A 22,593-nucleotide genomic window follows, 5' to 3' on the forward strand; every position below is an offset into this window, starting at 1 on the left:
CCGTGCACACCGAGTACTTGTGTGTGCGGCTGTCCTGCCGCTTTTCCTTAGTATTGTTGATCTTGGTGCCGCCACTCCTTTCTTTTTTAATTTTTAAAAACATTTTTCCTGGCTTTTTATATATATATATATATATATATATATATATATATATATATTTAGTTTGCTTTAAAAAATTATTTTCTTCCATTTTTCCGCGGAGGGAGGGGTGGCTGCCTGGTTGGCTGGCTTGTCTGTTGCAAAAAGCGGGAGAGAAAAAACAAAAACAAAACAAAAAGCCAAAAAGAAAAAGAAAAGAAAGGCGGGGGGGGGGGGGGGGGGGGGGAGGGGAAGCCAAACAAAACCAAACAAAAAACCTAACCAAACAAAAAAAAACTTCACTCGGATCTGAAAGTGGCAGGAAAGTGCCTGGCAAGTTGCAGGGATGGAGCTACACAGCTTGCAGGAGGCGTTAAAAGTGGAAATCAATGTCACCAGGTAAAAGAATGAAGCGCTGAGGCACCAGCCGTGCTCTGCCTCCGGTCGGGCTCGCAGACCGGTGTTGCATGTTCGGCGAGAGCCTTCGTGCCGCAGCGGCCAGGGGAGGGGGCGCGGGGGGGCGCGGCGGGGACCCCGGCCCCCGCCGCAATGGCGAGCACTTCCCCAAAGTACTTTTGCGGTTTGTTTGCTGAGTTTTGTGTGTGTGTGTGTTGTGAAGATGCGGAGTCAACGCTGCAGTCGGTGCTGGTGTGATGTGTGTGTGTGTGTGTGTGTGTGTTGTGTGTGTGTGTGTTTGTGTGTGTTGGAGAGATTAGGACGAGACTTGATATTTATGAGCTTTGCTTGAAACTGACTCGCAGTGTTTACTTGCCTCTTTGTCTCCTTACCCCCCTCCCTCCCCCTCCACACACATACATACATTTAAAAAAATCCATTTAAACTTGAAAACAGTTTCTAATTCCTCCTTTTGTTGGGGGCGATTTTTTTTTTTATAGAAACTAGTTGCAACAGATGAAGCAAGATCCACAGGTAAATGCAGATCCTTTTTTTTTTTTTCCTCTTCTTCAGTATTTATCCCTGCCGTAATAAGCGCAGTTGTGCTGGGACAGCCAAAGATGAGAAACCTTTATCAGTAAGAGATCTCATTTAGTTAGTCTGCACTGTGCTTTCTTGCTAAGGAGTGTGTTTTGTGTGTGCATGCTTCTCTACGGCTTCGGTGGAATGGTTTTGCTTTTGAACAATTTCTAGCTCGCAGTTTATTCATTAAGGGGGTTAGTTTGGCACTTTGCCTTTAATATGCGTCTTGTTGCCGTTTTTGCAGAACGGGGATCTTAAGAAACAAATCCATGAAAGGCAATCAAGACTAGCAGCTCTTAATGAGAAAAAGTAAGGAATAGATCGATTCAGTTGTGTTTGGTTTTTCTTCTTGTTTTTACAATGCACTATCTAAACATCCGAAAAGTGTCTGCGTTAGCTGAAAACTACTGGCGGCAGGGGATATAACATCCATTTTCTTTTGCATAGAGTCAGAAAATGCATGTTTTCATAATGAGGTCGAATTCTCTGATGTCTTGCTGGGAGAAAGAATTATTTCAGTTACTAGTAGTAAAAGAGAAGCAAGTAGTTAAAACGTAAGAAAAAAAAAAGAGGCGTCCATTTTGAGTTGGTCGACATGTTTTAGGAATATGGAAAATTCTCCTGTCTGGCATTACTTTGTGCACTTCTGTGTAATGTGCAGAACAAGAGTTGGGAAGGAGGAGGCTGGAGCCCCGTTTGGAGCATTTCTGGGTTTAATTACAAACTGATTTTTGTTGATCACTTTATATTTTATTTATTTTATTTATTTTATTTTATTTTATTTTATTTTATTTATTGGAGTTTTATTTTATATGTAATTTTATTTATTTTATTTTATTTTATTTTATTTTATTTTATTTTATTTTCATTTATTTCTTCCCCTTTCCCCTCCCCACTTGCCTTTCTCTTCCCTTGGTCTGATCTGACGTGTTGGCTTTTGATTCGAGTTCCTTATGCACTTTCACTTTTTTTCTATCCTTTCTAAAAACACGAATAAAAACAGATTAACCTATTTCAGCTGCCAGGGGGAAGGGGGAGAAAAGAACCACCAAAACGGAGGAGAGAAACAAAACAAAACCAGTAACCTTCCTTTCCTGCCTCCTCCCCTTCCCGCTCCCCCGCCCTTCCCAAAGTTCCTCGTCGCTGTGTTTGTGCCGGGTGACCCCGGGCCGCTGCTCTGCCCGAGAGGAGCCCGGGAGGAAAGTTTGGAGTGGGGGGCGGCGCGGGTGCTCAGCACCGCGGACAGCGCTACTCGCATTCCCGCTCGCCCAGCTCCCCTCGCCCCCGGCCTCTCTCCCGGCACTTCCAGCCCGGGAAAGACAGCTGGAAAAGCCAGCAGGAGCTCTGCCGGCCCGAGCCCCGCTCTCCATCCCGGGGCTGAACTTTCCGGGTGGCCACCGGGCTCTGCGCTGCTGCTGTGCTCCCCGCTCCCCGGCCTGGAGCGCGGCCCTTGCGTTCAGCACCGGGGCGGGGGACAGCGCCCGCCGGCCCAAAGCCGCCCCTTTCCTCCCGCCCGACGAGGGGACAGACAAAGGGGACACGTGTGCCACTGCCCCGCTTTCCCCCGTCCCTTTTTGTTTGTTTGTTTGTTTCTTGTTTTTTTATTTTTTTGTTTTTTAATTTTTTGGTGTGTGTTTTGGTTTGTTTTGCTGAGTTGTGGTTAAAGTTGCAAAGTGCCTGTGTGATGCCTGCCTGCAGGCGATGGCTACACGCCACCCTTTTTCTCCGAGTTTATTGTAATGAGAATTGGTCAGTACTCTCAGTTTGGTAGTGGAAGCTTCCATTTTGTGAGGAAGGGGTGTTGGTTCCTCCTAACATGGAGAAAAGTCTGCGGAGTTTGCCTGTGGGGGATGGGGCCCCATTCATGCTGAACATTACCATTTTGATTGCTTTGATGCCATTTTTGGAGGGGGGAGGGGAGAGAATACCCTACTCAGCAGAGCACAAAGATGTTTAATCACTGTGTAGAATCAAATCAGATAGTTTCTTTTTAAAAGCAAATCTGACACTACATGATATGTAAGGGCTGTTAGTTCTTGTTTTGCAGTGTAAAACAGCAAATTGTTGACTCTAATACTACTATGTTGGGTAGAACCTTGTTGTTTTGTTTTGGTTTTTTTAATAAGGTAAAAGCATTTCCTGCAACAATGCATCTTTATGTGTTGTTTCTTAAATATCAAAATAGTTTTACTGTTCTAAGTGGGTGTTTGGAAACATAGATTTGATCATTCCCCCCTATATTGTAGCAACTATTTCAAGGCTGTTTAAATTTTTATGATCATAGTAAATGAGAAGCTATTTATTATATGTCATGTTGGAATTTAGATAAGGCAGAGAGACACATTTGAAAATTCAGTTTGAACATTCTAATTCAGCTTGGGGAAGATGGTTTTTGCTAAGCTTGCACAGCATATTTATGTGTAATCCAAACTAACCTGTAAACAATTGTTGTATATTTATGACTTGCCATTCTCATAATCTTGTAAATAAACCTATAGACCATGAAGTAATTAAGCATAAAATACGTAAATTCTGCAAAGAGAAGACTTGGCCTAGCAGGAAACCTCCTATTTTTAGGTTAAACCCTAGATTTCTTTTACTGTTTTCAACATCCTGTGCAACAAGAGCTCATAATTAACAGCCTGGCTGGTGGTGTGGTGTCCTCATGCTCCAGGCTGCCACCTCCAGAAGTCTGCACTGAAATCTTTCTTGGGTCACAAGTGAAATGAGTTTGGAGATCTTATATGTGACCAAGTCACAAACCCATCATGTAACTTTGCAGACTTGCTATAATTAGCAGTTGCTCCTTAGGTAATGGCTTGTAAATGAACTCTGTGTCCTTGAGGGTATAGAGAAGGAGCAGTGAGGACCCCTGAAACAACAGATGGGCTAATGGTGGAGCTATTTGGTGGTTTCAAGCCCTCACTTTCATGGAAACACCAGTGTAAATTTAAATAGGCAGTTCAAGTAGGGAGGTTATTTTTACATGTGTATTTACATTCCTTTCTCCTTTATCCCTCCAAAGATTTGTTTAGGCACAACTAATTCATAATTCAATAATGTATACCTTTGATTGTGCATGCATTGAATACAAAAGACGTGAAAATTGCATTTCACTTTAATTGCACATGTTAATGATTAAACAGTAAAACAAACCAAAACCCCACATCTACACCTGTTAGGAGCATAGCAGGAGTGACTGTTATCTCTCAGTGCCCCTGTTCATCACTTTTCATTGCAGATTGCTAAAATGGCATTTGTGTCAATGTGTACTTTACTTGAAAGTTACAAATGAAAATAAGAAAGTACTAAATGACAAACTCAACTTTTTAGGGAAATTTATGAAGTAGGCTTTTATGTGCAGCTGCATTTAAAGTTGCATTCCTAATTAAGGATCCCTGGCTAGTCATCAATATTTCTTTTTTTTGCTGATAGGTTAGAGAAATACTGATTTTAGCATAGTTGTAATATTTTTCAGTGTCTTCAAATAACTACTGTAAATCCATAATTTTCATTACTAGAAGGGAACAGCTTCAAATCAGTTCTTAATCTGGCATTCAACTCAGAAAGGCAGGTTAGGACTTCTGTCACAAGTACATCCTTCAGATGCTGTAACTTTGATTAATTATAATCACATTTGAGAGTGGTTACCTCTTCTTTAAAAAGATTATGATGTGGTAAAGACTCCATTAATTAGTCCAGTGGTTTTATACCTTCAATCTACAGCACATACAGAGCAGCAGTAGCATTTTAATCTAAATTGTCTATACTTATTTATATGTAAATAAAAGAGCCATCATAAACGCCAGCATTGATCTTAATAGCACACCATAGGTGCTCTGCTGCATGTGTTTCTTGTTCTGTATGTCCTCAAAGAGTTGTTAAGGGTCTTTTAATTCTAGAAAGTTGTCTCTTATTACTTAATAGATCAGGGTGAAAAAATAAACAAGTGTTTAACCTCAATTGGAAGTTCCTTTTCATTTGTTTCTCCTTACTGATGTGTTAGGTGGCAAGCTAGGTCTTTAACAATGAACAGTACTGTGAGCTACTATATTGTTAACTATGATGAAGTCTGAATTCAGACAGCCTGTCCTGGAGCACAGCAACAAAAATTTGCCTTCCTGAAAGACATTATGCCATTCACTTGTGTGCTGCCTCATTTTTTTGCCATAATTAATTGTCTATGCAGAAAATCAACTTTCCCAGCCTGTGTTATTCTTGGTTTGGGGTCTTTTTATGTAGGATATCTGAAATGAAATCACTGACTGTATTTTGCCTGTGGTGATCACCATCAAAGCCTGTTTGTGGAAAGTGTTAGGCTTCTTAAAATTGAAGTACAGTTCTTGTGCAAGTTGTTGGAGATGGTTTAGCTCAAGATGTCTTATTGTGCTGATGTTGCCTTTTGTTTTGGGGAAGAGGAGGAAGTGGATTTTGGGATTGTTGAAGCTCATGCTGTGCTGTGCTTGCAAATGGAAGCACTGCTTACATGAGTTAGAGTAAATTATTGATATTGCCACACCTCAGTACTTCTTATGACTTTGTTCTTTCAAAATGATTATGGTAGTATAAGGGTTATAAGCTTCAGTGGAAACTAAGGTAAAATCTGAAAGACATTTCCAAAATAAGTTGAACCTGATACCAAATTCTGACCCAAGGTGTGCACAGCCCTCCCTATTGCTGTGGCAAGAATTGCATCCATGGATGTCAGGGGAGGCAGGATGATGGGCTCCCAGGTGGAGTATTCAACTTTTCTATCACTTCACTGAGTCTATAAACACAAAGACAACAGGTATTAAATATGAGCCTGACTTTGCCATTCTTCTGCATATTGAGGTCCTGCTGACTTTGCTGGGAATCCTGAGCAACTGCAGAATAAAATGAGCTTACTGGATCAGAGTAAAGATTAGTTCTAGATTGTAATGAAAGCTCCAGTTTCCAGAAAATTTAAGTTCCTTTTTTTCTTTTCTTTTTTTTTTTTTTTCTTTCTTTTTTAATTGCAAAATCAGGTGGCAATGTATTGCTTGTTTCGCCATCTCTAGAAAGACAGAAAAAACTAGGGAAGGATTTACCCTTGGAGAAGAAACTTAAGAATATAGTTTGCATAATGATAATCCTAGCATTCTGTCTGTGTTTTCAGTAACAGCATACTGAGTTCCTGTGTCATATTGGAGAAAAAAGCTAATAAAGGACATTTTCATGGCGGAATGAAAATGGCTTTCAGCCTGCCATTAGGTTGTCCTTATAAAGATTCATGGAATTTGCACACCTGTAACAAAAAATTGTACTAGAGGGGTTAGAACCCCATTTTTTTTGGTAGCTGCTGGACTGGCATGGGAAATGCTGTTTCATTCCAGCATTTTTCTTTGACTGTACACTTTTCTCTACTTGTACAGTGTATCACTTGGCAGGGCTAACTGTTGAAAAGAGAATGTTACATTCATTCTAATCATTTTAAAGAGTTCACTTTGATATTTTACCCACTTAAAACACCTGCTGTCAGAACAGTACAATTGATTTCAATTAACTTTGAATTTCTTCAATAAGATGACTTTTATAACTCCAGTAATCCCATGATGCCTCATTAGAGGAGCTGGCTATGATGATTATCCCTGTGATTTAGCAATTTTTTCCTTACAATGCCTTTGTCTATTCAGAAAAAGAATTATGCCAACAATACCTTTTTATTTCATTTCTACGCTAATGACACTTGCTACCTGTTGCTCACTAAAATATATAATTTATACTTTCAGCAAACAGGTATTTGTTGAGATGTACACAATACTTTAGCTGGGAAACACTTTTAAATAAACTTGAGTTCTACGTAGGAACTCTGCTTCTTGGAGTTAGAATTTGTTTTAATTTTTGAGTGAATGCTTGGATAGCTGTCTCTTTTACAGGAGACTTTGTCAGGAGCTCTGGTTTGATGGAACCAAATCTCTACTGGTTCATGCCATGTGTGTGGCTCATCCAGAACAGCATGTCATGACAGATGTTTAAACCAGTTCATCTTGTTTTAGGATCTGGTGCACAGACTCCTTGTATCTGTGGAAGAAAAAGGGAATGTCTTCTTCCCACAGCATGATGGTAGAGAAGAGTTTTAAATGGTGGTTTTAAATGACATTTCCAATGGAATACTGGATCACTCTAAACACTTCTTCTATGTTCAAGCAGAGAAAATCCCTTTTCATCTAATTTGCAGATTTGATTTTCAAGGTGAAAGCATGAAGGCATATAAAGACGTGTTCATACACAGTTGCTTTTAACTTTTCCTTCTATGCCTTTCTCTGTGTGATCAAAGAATAGGCAGCATTTTTGTGCTTGATTATAAGATGATGCTTCCCTCTCCCCTCCACCCCCAAAACAAAATCTGAAGCACCAACAAAATTTTTAAGCAATAGAGTTAAAAGATAGAAATTTGCAAATCGGTAAGACAAGGCCATGGTAAATGGTGTATGAGTGGCCGTGATGTCAATGTGGGCAACTAGTACATGCAGAAGAGTTGGAGGTAAGGAAAGTATGAATATAGGCTGCAAGTTTAAGATAAGAGCAAAGAAAACAAAAAAGAACCAGAAATGGACTAATTGAAATGCAAATTTGTCATTCTGCCATTAAAGTAGGACAGTTATTTCAGTGTAATAAAATCATATTTGGTCTATCCAATCCTCATCACACACTTCTCTTATGTCTGTGTATATATATATTTTATATAATTTATTTTATGGGTTTTTTTTAAACTTAAGTTGGTACTACTTTTTTATTTGGAATTGTTCTTCTTGAGTTAAAATGTACTTTGTGAAAAATGTTTCCTCTCCCACCTCTTTTTTTTTTTTTGAATCAGCTACTTATTGTTATGCAGAAGCAATTTCCACAGTGTCATATGAAATTGCTGATGCGGCTTGGTTCTCGCTTCAACCTGCAACCACTAATAGTAAGCATCTATTGAAATCTGATATGTACCACAGGGCTTTTTGTGCAGGTACAGGCAGACCCTTCTGTTTAATAGACAGAGGACTAGGAAATTGGAGCATGTGTTTTCCTTTTTTAACCCATGGAGAACTTAAATATATGTCCAAGTTTAAACTATAAAACAATTATTTGACTGAATTAAAGTAAACCAGAGAACTGACCATAAGTGCAGTAAAATCAAAACAATAAGTACTTGAGAACTCTGTAGATATGATGGGTGGTGTTAATTTAGGCTTTTGAGAGGCAATTTTATTTTCAGAGTTGTAATTCAGTTTTAAGAGCCTGTGCATTGAGGCTCTGGCCAGAACAGTTTGTTTACCTGAGGGTTGGTCTGATTGCTTGTGTTTAATTGTGAGAAGCGTATAATTGGCCTTGAAACAGAAGTTAAGTCTATATTGTGTATAAGTTATTTTTGTTTCCACATTGATTTAGCTTGATCCTTTGTGATGTAGCTTATGTATTATCCAGGGAGGAGGAGTGGAATTGCCTTGCTGTGCAACTCAGCTGTTGATGACAAATCTTATAAGGTTACAGAAAGTGAAATTGTGTATTACATTTCAAATAATTGAGTCAAGTGAGAATCATTGATACTTTTGACATGCAGCAGAAATTAACCTACATTTTCTGTAACGTTCTGTTTTTCTAAAGCACTTCAAATCAGCTAAGATTGCCTAAAGATTTATTGGTGGGTCCAAGCTTTTCTAAGAAGGAGGAAGAGAGAAGCTTCCATTCTCAGAAATGTACAGACTTGGTTTTCTCTGTGTATAAATTTGCTTCTGTGTGTGTGTGTGCATGTGTGTTTGGTTGGGTGTGAGCATAAGGTCTTTCTCTTTGATATCGTTCAGGCAGAAAGCCAATATGCGCATGTAAATGAGCCTGAAAATGTAATTAAAAATATATACATACTGGGGACTGCAGTACAGAATTTAGTATGAGATGTGGGTTATAAAGTGACAAGTAACATTTCCTAAATAATCACTGTATATATACTAGGTCTCATCTGGGATTTATGCATCTTGTGTGTTATTAAGTGCCAAACAGATAAATGCTGAAATTATTTTTAAGATATTGTTTCACCACCATGACTGAAAGCAAAGTACATCTTTCCTATTCTCTTCCTTTCAAACGAAACTGAAGCCAAAATATACCTACCATACAAGTGTTACCACAGAGACTAAAAGTATTTTACAAAAAGTCAGATAAAGACCTATTTGATAACATATCTTTCCTGGCAATAATATGTGACAAAACAGACTTATTTGTGAATATATTAGATCAAGGAAATTCTGCAAATAATTAACACACATCTAGGAGCTTGTATACAGATGGAAAAAGAGAGAGATCTCTGGGGGAAAGACATAAACAATTTTGTCCTTTATTTCAGTGTAGGTAACATAGGCTTGCACTTAAAAGCCTGTATGAGAGGCACCTCAGAAACTCCAAACTTTGGGCAAAAAGCCAGGTTTTTTTACTTGAAAGTATTTTCTAAAAGTTAGGTCAGAGTGCTGGGTGCAGAAGCTAATGTTTCTGCTCTCCACCTTATGGAGAAACTATTTGGAAAAGCATTTATTTTGCATTTAAAAATACAGGTGGAGTCCAGATGCATTTCTATTAGCAGCTCTGCAGCCCATAAATATATCCAACCTAAGCCAATGCCTTATTTACATTATTTTATTAACATTCTTTGCTGAGTGGGCTTGAATGGAACACAGTCTCTCATATAGAGGATCTAATTATAAACACAAGGGACAGAACCAAATAAGCAGTCTTTAAAGGGAAAAGAGTCTGGCAGCTTTGTTTAAAGTGTCCTTTAATGAACTTCTTTAGCAGCTTGTATCTTAGCAACACATTTTATTACATACCAGTGCGGGAGAAGCAGTTTGCAGATGGAGTTGCACACAGTAATATATTTCCCCCCTTTTTTTTTCTCCTCTGTGGTGACTCAACTGGAATGTGCAGAGTAGCTTTTCTAACACTGATAGCTCTCTTGAAATCCCTGATTGGTTCATTTGTATCTGTTCTGTTTTGTTAGTTGATGAAAAAGGCATTTATTATGGTAAATGCATACTGATTTTGTGTGCTCTTAGAAATTCAGATATGACTGTTTTGAATAGGCATGGATTTAAATGGAAAACACCCCCAGCTTTTTTTTAGTGCATTTTTTCCCCATGAATGTGTTCCACTCGGCAGTTGTCCTCATTGCACACACCAACGAGTTTCCAGATTTGGAGGTTATTTACTCTTCACGTTGCATGGAATTGTTTTAGTCTCTCATATTTCCCCCTCCAAAACTAATTGGAGAATAGGAGTGACAGAAGCATTTGCAATCTTTTCTTAGACCAATCTTCTTCTTAGACAAAACCTGGCACTTAAACTGCAAATATATTTAAAAAAAACCACCTGCTGTTTCAAAAACCAATTTAAATTCTGCTCTACTGTCCCTCCTTCAAATGACCTACAGGGCTTATCTTTGTTGAAAGATACTTTTTTTTCTCTCCACTACTAATTGCAGACCAAGTTCTCCTCATATGTTTTGAGTGAAAAAGTATGTGAGTAGTTTTTTTCAATAGGGTCTTTGGAGGAATGTGGTATTACTGAAGAGGAGTATGAGCAATACAGTCTAGACTTCATTTTTTTGTTATAAATTAAAGCGGGGAAATGCCTTTAATGAACAAGCTAAATACTATTCAGCTCAATTTACATTTTTTGCTGGCTAGGCAGATGTAAGTCCAGAAATATATTTCCCTGGAGTTTGCTGGAGTTACCCAGAGTTTGCACTGGTGTGATAAAAATCAGAGTATTTCCAGAGGGAGAAGGCAGGTGAGGAAAGGAGAGGGCAGATGAAGGCAGTCCAGAGTGTTAGAAGAACCCACAGAAGATGAAGATTGTTGGCTTAAAGATAACTGCTCTTGGGGATGGCTTCATTAAACTTCAGTTAAGAGCTAATACATTAGGGGTTGATATTAAAAAGACATAACCTATCCCTTTCGTAAAGTCTGTTGATATTTGCAAGTAGACAGGAGATGGTTTTTTAAAGAGATGGAATTTTTTTCTCTGCCTAACAGAAATATAAATACATTTCCATTAACTGGCAAACTACTACATTTTTGAGTCCTTAGTTCAAAAAACTCAGTTTCCTTTCACTCCAAAATATGGATGAATCTTTCCAGTTTCCTGGTTTCAGTATATCAGGTGACAGTCTGCCTCTTGTTCCTTTTGGGTCTGCAATATCTCATTAGCAGCATAAAGAAGTCCTTTGAACTTTAAAAACAGTAAGAGAGGTAAAATGGAGAGGTAAAGGATGCAGTCCCCTCCCCTTTAAAACTTGGTGATATTGGTTTTAAAACAGAAGGATGTCCTCTGGAGCCAAAAGTGTTTCAGTTGCCTTGTGATTTACATACTTTTTATTTCACAATTCAGCCCACTGTTAATTAACTCAATTTGGATTGAAAAATCTCTGATTTGGGGGCATGCACTAGAATCTTGCACAGTCACCAGGATTAATGATGGAAGTCCAAACTGTCAAACAAGCTAAATCATGAAATTTGCAATATTGCTAGACAAAGGCTTATATCTTTTTTTTTGTAGCTGTAGGTCCCTAACAAAAGGGACCTGCCATTACTGGAACAATTCATGTCCTGTCATGAGAAGTGATATTTTTGCTAGGCATGGCATTTCAAGACCATGTCTTAGGTTAATTTTTTAACGTGATAGAGCTGGGAATGTTTATGTGAGGTATAAAAGCAAGGGTTTTAACATACTAAGAAATTTCCTTCAGACATGTTGTGGTAAGAGAGAACAAAATGAACTTAATTATATTCTGAAACATTTAGAAAGGAATTATCAGATTGACTGAAACAAATCAGCAAGATCCAGTGTTTAATTTTTCCTTCAATAAAGAAGAAAAAAACCTTTTTTTTTTTCCCCAGAAGTACAAACATTTCTAGAAACTTCTCTAACCCTCTGAGTGCTAGCACTCATTACAGAAGTAATTTTAGTAAAGGAAAATTAAAGGAATCTCCATCCCCAGATGAAGCAAAGACTCATTTATAAACAATGAGAAGAGGAACAATAGAATGCTGAGTACATTCTGCATGAATAATATAACTAAGGATTGTGAAAAGCCTATGATTTTTGTATGCCAAACTCAGTTCGGGAATGCAGCATTCAGTGATTTTTTTTACTTTGGAGGCTGATCCCTTCTCCCCACCATGTGTACGTGCAAGCATACACACACAGAGGCCTTGTAGTGATGATAAAAGAGTCATCAGCAGCTCCTAGCAGTGGTGTTGAGACTCAGGTGTAAATTCATAAAACTGGTTGAAATTGGGTTGAGATCTAGGCCAGCACTGAGCCTGAGGGAGGTGGAGGAAAGGTGGAAGACTTGTTTTGATAATAGAGTCAGGGCTTCAGTCTGTATCTTTGGCTGGGAGGCTGCATTTGTATATTTTTAAGTCAGAGAGTTTGTGAGGCCTTCAATATGAATTCCTATTTCTGGCATCTTTAGATAGATAATTTTTATTTATGAGACTATATATGGCTTTAAGCTCTGGATTTCAGACCACCTGGTTGAAAAAATTTGGCAATGGTTGGTTGTTTTCCCTTTTTTTTTCCTATTGCACTTTCTTAATTAAAGTAATTCTCCTAAATGTGCTGAAGTTCTTTGGGTCTCTGTCTGTCTTTATTTTGTGTGTATTTAGGGTTTGGCTTAATGAGATTCTCCTCCAGGATTCACAGACCATAAGGTGATGCAAACAGTAAAGGCAGTAGTAGCTGATGTTGTCCGTACGCAGTGGAAAAATAAACTTTCCCCAAAACTCAGCTTTGAGTGACTTTGCCTACAGTTACAAACACAGAGCAAGTAAGCTGTAATTTTCCTGGCTTGGGCTGCCTGAGGTGGTCCATTTCACCCACTGTTATGAACTTACAGAAATGAATTTATAGAAAAATAGCATTATGTTATGATCAAGATGTTCTTTCCAATCTAAGCCATTCTGTATTTCTGTGGTTCTCTCAAAGTTAAGTTGTTGGGTTATTTTTCAGTTTAGTCCCTGGTTGCTCTTTGAGATTGCCTCCTATTAACTGAGTGCTGTCAAATGATAATGATAGATTTTGTAAGATGATCCAATGTCCTGAAAGCTGGACTAATGTATTTCCTAAAGGTCTTCGTACTGTATGGCCCCTGTTAGTTCTAGCAGTGTTAGCTAAGCAAAGTGGTGTGCACAAGCTCTGTCTGTAATTACTATTTTGGTTCACTGTTAAAAAAAAAAAAAAAAAAAAAAAAGGAAAATGTCTGTTCGTGTTACAATTTTATAGTTCAGTTAGTATAGTTCAGTTACATATACTATAGTTCAGTTGAGCTGTGCCTGTACAAACTTCCCAAAAATCTGGACCAGCTGGACTTAAGGTCCCTCACCCTCCCCAAACTACAAAACTGGCCAATCACTGGTACAACATTTATCTTGATCACCCAGGTTCTTGCTCTTTCATTAAGCTGTCTTCAGTTTAGGTTAGCATCAACCACTGATTTGCTGGTAGACTTTCTCTAAAGGCTGTGGCTAAACCTTTAGATTTTAGTGTCAAAAAATAGCTTTAAAAACGTTATTCCAGAAAAAAGTCTGAATAATAATGCTGAAAATTGCTACATATTTACTTAATGATTCACTGTTCCTTGAAAATGATTTTTTGATCATCAGATAGTTATGTATTCATCAGCTGCCCTGTTCCAACCTATCATATAAATACGTAAAGTTTTCAAAGTGTACAGTTTTCAGCAGACTAGACATGTATAGAACCTGGTGTTTATTAAAATGTAGTGTCTTGACATGACTGAACTCAGCACTCCTGTAGACTGTTGAGTTATTATCCACTGAAGGAATTTTGCCTTCTCTAAGGTAAGGATCCACTAGGTAGGTGTGATTCGTCCCAAGTCATTACACTATTTTCAGCTTAAAAATTCTTGAAATTGGAATTAGTGGATGCTGGGCTTCTGTGAGAATTTGGTTTGCTGTGTTGAATGTACAATGAATCAGCCTTAAACAAAAATAATTTGATTGCTTTACATGCCTGTCTAATGTTGTTCTGAGAGAACTCACTGTTGTCTAAGAGCATCTCAAAAGAAGAAGACAAAGTAGGCACAGGGATTTATGTTTCAAGGGCCAGATTCTGCCAAACTCAAGGGTGTTGGCACAAGCACCCTTCATATTTTAAAGAGAAAATCCCCTCCACCTGGTGTACAATGTGTACAGAGACCAAAACACACAAAGAGCTTGAGGAAACAAATTTGAGGTGGTGTCCAGAGCAAAGGGATTAAAATTGAAACTTAGAAGATCTTTGTGAACATAGCAGGGAGGTCCTGATATTTGGATGAAAAATAGAGAGGGATAGGTCAAAGTTTGAGATGGAAGATGATTTTCTTTCCCAATTTCCAGCAAAGAGGAGGCTGTGGAGCTTCTGTGGAGGAACTGTTGGCAGGCACACTGTGATTTTATGGATACTCACAGCTGGCATAGGTCTGAGCAGTCTCCTTTTCCCACATTTCCTTGTTTCCCAGGAGAAATAGAGGAGAACATTTTAACATTAATTAGCTAATGATGATAGGCAGGAATTCTTTTTCTGCAAGTTTGATGCTAGGTGTGCGCTCCTGTGCACACTTTTCACGCCCTCCTTTGTTTATTTGCTTGAAGTTGATACAGACTTCCATGGAACAAGCTTTTGTTGAATGTGTAACCAGCAAACGTGCAGGAAGCTGAGTTTTAATGTGATTCAAATCAGTAATGTCAAAATGTCAATCAGTAGTATCAAATCAGTAGTTGTCAAAATGCTGTGCATTTTTATTTCTCAAGGCTAATATACTACATCTATTTTTAATTACCAGCTGTAACTGGAGGTGCGATTGATTTTCCTCTACTGGAATCTCATTACTATCATTTCTGTACTCAAGTGTCCATGCTAAAATGTTAGAATAACCCTCTATTTAGAGTGATGATGTCCCAACTCAGAGTGGTAATTTCAAGCTCAATAATTTCAATATTGAAATAACTTACTTTTAATTCCCAGAATGGATGTGTCACTTTGATTTCCTCACTTGTGTTCCAGGAGATGTAACATAAAGCTGATCTAGCAAAAAGGATAAGGGAACCTCTCTTTCTGTTTGTTTAGGTAGGTAGACCCACCTCGGCTGGTAAGGAGGAAAATACAAAGTGCTGAGAGATGGTGTCACTTCCTTAGGACTAAGATGATCAGTTTCTAATGTGAATGTTTATAATGCTCTCTAAGTAGGACAAGTAGATGTACAGTGAAAACTGAACTTCTGCCAGCCACTGGTAGTTATACTGGCTCCCTTCTGGCTTCTGTCTTTGCTGCGTGGCTTTGACTCTTTCACCCTGAGGGATTTTTAGATTTAAACACAAAGAGGTGCTTTCTTTGGTCTTTTGGAATTCATAGGAAGGTGGTGGTTATGCCACTCTGCAGTGCAGTGGGAGGTCTGGAGAGCAGAACTGTGGGTGCTGAGGACCCTGTACCCGTCCCAAGGGTTCATGCTAACCATCTCTACTCTTATCCCAATGACTGAATGGCTGTTACTGTGTGGAACGTTGCATGTGCTCCAGAAGTGTGCTCTGCTGTTTAGTTTAATCCCAGCAGAATCCACTTGGTCTACTCCTGAATTATTTTGTACTGCAAAACAAAGTACAAGATCTCCTTTCATCAGATTCAGATGCTCTGCTTCAGAAATGAGCTCCTGACTTGGAAGCAGTGATTAATGTGGATTTACCCAATATGTGTTCCTTGCTGGTGGGTTCCTTTGTCACTTAAAACAGCACTGCTCATCTCTGGCCCTTCTGTCTTCGTAATGATATGATGAAGGCTATGAATGGAGGAGAGGGAGGAAGGCTGTTTCCCTGCTTGTGGGCATGGGCTTATCAAGTGCATTCCTCTATATTCTGCATAATTAGGATGAAGAACCAGCCCCTATTTTGTTTTCCCACATTATTCTGAGGGCTGGAAATGGTTTATATCCCGATGATCTGGGCTGTTTCAGGTCTAATGAAATTCTAGAATCCTGATTAAAACTTTTATTTTTTTATTTTGAATGTAAGACCTGTATCCCACTATGGCTGGGAACAGAGTGTCTCAAGGTTAAAGCCTCTTCCATGTTGTTATAGTATTTTGGGTTGCAGTCTGCACTTAATTTGTCTGTGTTAACAGAAATTCATGCCCAGTGATTTTGATATCTTGAACAGAACATTAGAGGGGCACTTTGGAACTCCTTATATTTCTTAAGAAAAAAAGGAAAAAAGTTTATCAGCAGAAATTATTGCTTCTCTTTTCAGATTCTTAATGTTTGTAGTGTTATCCGTTACACAGTGCCCAAAAAAATCAACAAGGTTCATAAACACAACTCAAACATACTTGACTTATTTTACTCTGACTGTTTTGCTCACTATAGAAAAATCAGCAAATATAAATGAAAGAAAGCATAGTAGTGCTGTTTTTTAATGTCAAATAATATTGGCTGTTACAAAACAAGGGAGCAAATGAGTGTTCTTCCAACATTCTCTTTAAAAAGCCAGTAGCATTCTTTCATCCAGAACTTTACCACTGCTGACCTTCAGTGCTACAAGTAGCTGTGTAGAAGCTGGGTAGAGGATTAAAATGCTAGTGGTGCTTCCTCTCACCAGGCTAGGTTGGGTTGTGACCTAATGGTTGGATTGCACAGGTTGGGTTATGACCTAATGGTACAACACAGTTTGTGCCGTGGGCAGCAGGGGAGGGGGGTTCTGCTCCTCTGCCCTGCTCAGGTGAGATCCCACCTGCAGAGCTGCCTCCAGCCCTGGTATCCCAGCACAGGAAGGACATGGATCTGCTGGAGTGAGTCCAGAGAAGGCACCAAGGTGATCAGAGGGATGGAGCAGCTCTGCTGTTAGGAAACTCTGGGAGAATTGGGATTGCTCAACCTGAAGAAGAGAAGCTGTGGGGTTACCCAGTTGTGGCCTTCCACCTGAAGGGAACCTGCAAAAAAGATTGAGAGAGACTACAAGGACCTGGTGTGTCAGGACAAGGAAAAATAGCTTAATACTGAGAGACAGTAGGTTTAGATTAGATGTTAGGAAGAAATTCTTGGCTGTGGGGGTGGTGAGGCCCTGGCACAGGGGCCCAGAGAAGCTGTGGCTGCTCAATCCCTGGAACTATCCAAGGCCAAGTTGGATGGGGCTCTGAGCTACCTGGGGTAGTGGAAGGTGTCCCTGCCCATGGCAGGGGGTGGGATAAGATGATCTTTGAGGTCTCTTCCAACCCGAATCATTCTGTGATAAGTGACTGGTTTTTACCCAGCAGTTCCTCAGTTGCTGCAGGCATAGCTGATTTTATACAGTTCTTGTCTGATACATTCATAATTTCCTGCTGCCAGCATGTGTCTCAGTGGCATGATGCTCTTTCTCCACTGTAAAAAGTGTGCATAGAAACACATGAAAACCACATAGAAATCACAGAATTAATGGAGAGCTGCAGATGCTGAGGGACTGGTGTGTAATGGGGCTATTGTGGAGTAACAAATATTTCTTTAAAACTTGTGATGTACAAAGTGTAAAGGTACAATGTGTAAAAGTACATTCTTCAGTGGTCCTCTTACTGCAACTACAGTAGAGATGGATCCTGGATATTGTGTTAGTCTCAAAGTGACAAGAAGAATAGGTTCTGGAACAACCAGTCTTTTATTATCCTGGGGAATTTGTGGCATGCAAAGATGTTGAGGAACCCTGGCAGGAGAGGAAAGCAACATAGCAGCTACTTGTCTGTGGGCCGTAATGTTTGGAACTATTTCTGCAGGTAACAGAAAAAAAAATGCTAAGGACTGGAAGGGTAGCTCAACATGTTAACCAACCTCTATTTTATGTCATGTGGGCTGTTGGTTCTAGCTGTCATAAACTTATTGATGGACAGATGCTTTTGTCATATTAAGAAACTGATGTCAAAATTATTTTCTGTTCTTATGGCATCAGTCATAGGAGTGTTTCTATAATAAGTTGAATATAGAGAATTTCAAGGCACAGATTGCTCAGTTTGTAGGACAGAATTGTTACTTCACAGTAAATTATACTGATTCTGGCACTTCATTTTTCATTGGGATTGTGGTACCTGAAAGAAACACTTTTTCAGACTACAGTGCTCCACTCAGATACAGGGTCATAAAGAGAGCACTCCCTATGTGGAGATAGAGGTGACAGTTTAAGTTCTGACACTGGTATTTCTTTTTTACCTGCTAGGAAGCACCAGAAGATGGCATGGTTTGTACAGATGTGTGCTGGAAAGTGAATGAGTGAGCTTGTGAAACTGCTATTAATAATCTTGGATGGAGTGTGTGACACTGTCGTAAAGAAAAGCAGCAACATGCAGTATTTTAATCCTTATTTCTTCTTTCTGCCAGTAAGGGGTAGCAGTGTAGTCCAGCTTATCTGTCTGTGAATCTATCTATCTATCTGTCTGTCTGTCTGTCTTTCTATCCTTCTCTGAGTAAAAGTGAAAATAAAGCAAGTGTGATGTAACATTTGTTGCAATGTACACTGAAAGGTCAGCCTGACAAAAAGGGGTCTTGATGGTAACTGAAGAAGATGACACTTTCCCTCAATAATTTTGATGAAAAGCTTTTCTTCTCTATGTCTGTCAGTTCAAGTCTGAGAGCTCAGACTTATCCCTCTTACTTTCCTGTTCTCCCCTCTCAGTTCCCAGAAAAAATATGATGACCACAGGGTATTAAGATACTGTTTTACCCTCTGAACTGGAGTGCCAGAGTCTGCTAGCTTTGGAGGTTCAGGGTTTAAAGATATTGGAAGAAGTAGGAGTGTATTTTAAAAGCTGTGTTTATGGGATTCTGCGGGACCAGCAGGCTCTGCCTAGCCTCCCATTATTTACTGAATCCAAAGTTTTCTTTCATGCAGGTGAAACTGGTGAAGGTTTTTATCAGTTGATGAAAGGGTGCCTCAGTGGAGTAATTTGAGATTGTGGACTAACTGGTTAATATTTCTCTAGCCTTCTGAAAGTGTAAAGAACTACGAAAATGTTAAAAATTATTTGCTAAAAAATAATTAGTACAGTTGAAACTATGTCCCCTGCTGTAATTGTATCATCATGTGGCATGCTTTGGCTGATAATCATAAAATCATAGAATCACAGAATGACTTAGATTGGAAAGCAGCTCTGAGATTATTGTGTCCAATTTCAGACTTATCAACACCACCATAACACCAAGTGCCACATTCAGTCATTTTTTGTTCCCTGACACTGCATTCTTAAATTCACAGAACTGTGTGGTTACAGTTTATAGCACAGAGTTGCTTTGATTTTTGTTTTTGTTTTTCTTTTTTTTCATTGACTATCCAGGCACTGATACTGCCTTTTTAAGGACATGTTGAATTTAGCTCTGTGACTTGGTCTTTCATGAATTTTTGAGGCAAAGGGCTTAATATAGAGACTGATTCTGATGTATGGCAGGAATAACTCTGCAGAAGTTGGCAGAGTGCTGTAATGTGGAACTTTTAGACTGTCCTTTTAGACTGACCACAATATTTACAGGGGTTTGGGGTACTTAAAAATTGCCCTTTGCCATCCTGTAATCTTTTTTTTACCAATGGGACATCTGAATCCACAAGGACATCTCAGGGATGGGTCATATTTTCTGCACATTTAAAATGTTGAGAAATATGTACATTTATTCTCATGGAGAACTTGGCTCAATATGAGTACAGATAGGATTTTAACAGAACTTAGTTCACTTCTTTCACTTCTGAAAGAACTGAAGGAAGGTTTGCTTTTTGTAGCCTTTTTTTTTTTAATTCCATTTTATTAGACTAGTCAGTAGTTAGAAGTAAACATTCTGCTCAGTCATTTTGGAATTTTGAATCTGTGCAGTACGATGTGAATTGCTTTGGAGATGGGATACTTCCAAGTATAAAGAGTCTGTAGATGATGCAACAAAATTAATTTTCAAGCTGAAACTCCACTAATCACAGCAGGGGGTGGTAAATGCTGTGCGTATATAAAGCTAACATTACATGATTACAGTCAGAAGCTGTAATCATGGCATTGGGGTTTCAGTGCAGTTCTGCATCTGTAGGTGCCTTGGCTCTCCAGTGTGCTCATTGCTGTGTTCCTTGTGACATAAGAAGCAGTTCTGTGAAGTACAGTTCTGCTCAGAGAAGTGTCAGCCACACTTTTCTGGCTCAACACATCTGCATTTTGCTGTGGAGCAAATGATGCAGAATTGGATTTTCAAAAGCTTTTGACAGTGTTCCAGTGTTCTTGACAAACCTGTCTGTAACTACAGTCCCATGAGGGTGTTGTCACAGGAGGGATTAATCATAGCAGCACACCTGGTCCCTGTCCCCAAGTCCTTGATCAGGGAAGTTCCTGTCTCCAGGGCTGGCCTTAGTCCAGCAGGCCCTAGGATTAGTTCTCACTGCCTTCATTGGTCTATGAGATTAGTCCTTGACAGCTGAGACAGCATAGGTTTAAAACGGAAAAATATGTTTACATCCAGTCTCAGAGATCCTTAAACATACAAAAGAGTTTCACTCAGATTAAGAAAACCCCCAGTGGTAAAACCAAAGGCCAACTAGTGACCTGTAAAGTTTCAGATGAGGGTGAAATATTGGTGCTGCAAAGCAAAGGGAAGCAAAGAGATGTTTCATCTGATTGGGAACCTGGAGTCAGAACTAATTCTGCAAACAGGTATTTCTAAGGCCAAGTTAAGCATGTGTGGAAATTGAATTATAATAGGTGTTGTTTTCCTCTTTTTTAACAGAAATTGCCATAAATTTTTCTTTATTGTTGACCTTCAAAATATTTAAGAAACATGGCTCAGTTAAGTTAGGCTGCCGAAATGGCGTGGGTGTCAACTTGCTGCAAAAGCAGATCAGGTGATATTTAAGCCTTATATTCCTGTAACATTTTTACCTTCTTATATATATTGTTCTGTGAACATAAACACTGTGAACACTAGAGTGTGATGTGTTTGTGCCTTATATTGGTGCTTAAGGAAGAAGCACACTCTGGTTCAATGTTTTGCAGAAACGGGGATATACAAAAGTATTCTCAAATATTCATTCTCTAGAGCCTGTTGAGAAGTTGTCTCTGGTGCCTGATCTTCAGTTAGTCCACATAGTGAACCTCACGTTTTTGTGAAGCTTGCTGATAACTTAATATCATCAGATATCAACTCTTCTGTCCAGTTTAGTTGAAATTGCACAGAAGGTTCAAAGTAAGACAGAAAGGTATTTCTGGATTTCTTTTGGCAGATCAGCTGTTCTTAGTCACTGCTCTGATAATACTGGGCACTGAAGTATTTTCCTGTATTGTAATGTCGGGAGGATCTCTGTGTTACTTGTATCTGGTACGGTTCTTACGGTTTGTAGTTAGCCTGCAGTGTAAAATCAGGGTGAACTGTATGTCAGGTAGGGAAGGATCTGCTAACCTAACTTGTGAAGAAATGTTAGCAGAGATTTTTTTGCTGAGTTTTTTTTTTCTCTGATGGTGGGATTCTGCCCTTTGGAAAAACTTCGGGCAACCTGGGTTAGTGCTTTTTGGCTTTTTTGGCTGTGCAACATTTCCCAGGGGAGCTCAGCACATGCCAGGACAGAGCCCAGAGCTTTCAGGGAGTAGAGGTCAGAAGAACAATCACAGAGGTTGGGGAAAGAATGTTAAATTAAATAAATTTGAGGAATACATAGGAAAGAGAGGATGGAGGACTGTGCAGAAGGCAGGAATGGAGGAAGCTGAGTACTTACAAGCCTGATAGCAACTCCACCATGGCTCTGTCTCCCATGGGTGTTGCCTCCCTCTGAACACCTTTTCCAGCTGGAAGCCCTCCTTCAGAATTACAGAAGGTGTCCCACTTCTTGTCATCCAACTTCCTTTAATAAAAAGACTTTGCTTTTGTGTTTCTCTCTCTTCCTCAGCTCTCCAAGCAATTCATAAGCACAAATTAATACTAAACTCCCAAGGCCTTGTTGTAGATAAGACTTGTGCCCTTTTCCTATGTTTATACATGAGTGAGGAAAAGTATGGGGCTTAAGTGGTGTGACAGAAGTTGCAATAAGCATTTGTAGCAGGAGTGAAGAGATCTTCTTACTGGTGTGCAGACACACAGAGACTTTTGCTGTTAATAGCCCCTTGAAATCAAAAGTTTATAGATATGTTTACGGATACGGACCTTATTCTGAACAGCTGCACTGTCTTTGTGACATCTACCTAGTCAGCAGAAGATGCTTCAGTGAAATAATTATGCCCATGTGGTTTTGCAGCTGTAGCAAAAAGGACTTGCACAGTGTCTCTTTAAATAGTATATGAGGTCTGCATGTTCCCATTGCAAATGGAATACTTTTCTCTAGCTTGAGCCTTACAAGCTTATAAAGTGAGCTGGTTATCATAATGAGTGGAAAGCCATCTGTGAATGCATCGCTTCCTCTGTGCATTTGTATGTAAACTACAATGTCATGGCAACAGTCCATAGAAAACTTCCTTTACTGACTGGAATTATAGAAGGTGGCAAATTTATTGGTCAGCTAAAACAGGAAA

At 39.2% G+C, this 22,593-nt stretch overlaps 1 protein-coding gene across 1 annotated transcript in view; it reads left to right on the forward strand.

Annotated features, from left to right (window-relative positions):
• Positions 1–345: 345 nt before the first annotated feature.
• The window catches only part of PHF21B (PHD finger protein 21B), a 161,514-nt gene continuing 139,266 nt past the window's right edge, over positions 346–22,593 (forward strand). The window contains 4 exon segments of the mRNA XM_079304808.1: positions 346–464; positions 467–477; positions 1,301–1,361; positions 1,364–1,365. Coding sequence (XP_079160934.1) covers positions 425–464; positions 467–477; positions 1,301–1,361; positions 1,364–1,365 — 114 coding nt within the window. The 5' untranslated portion in view covers positions 346–424.

This window comes from Erithacus rubecula (assembly GCF_903797595.1).
Source record: "Erithacus rubecula genome assembly, chromosome: 4".
In the NCBI taxonomy this organism is placed as follows: domain Eukaryota; kingdom Metazoa; phylum Chordata; class Aves; order Passeriformes; family Muscicapidae; genus Erithacus; species Erithacus rubecula.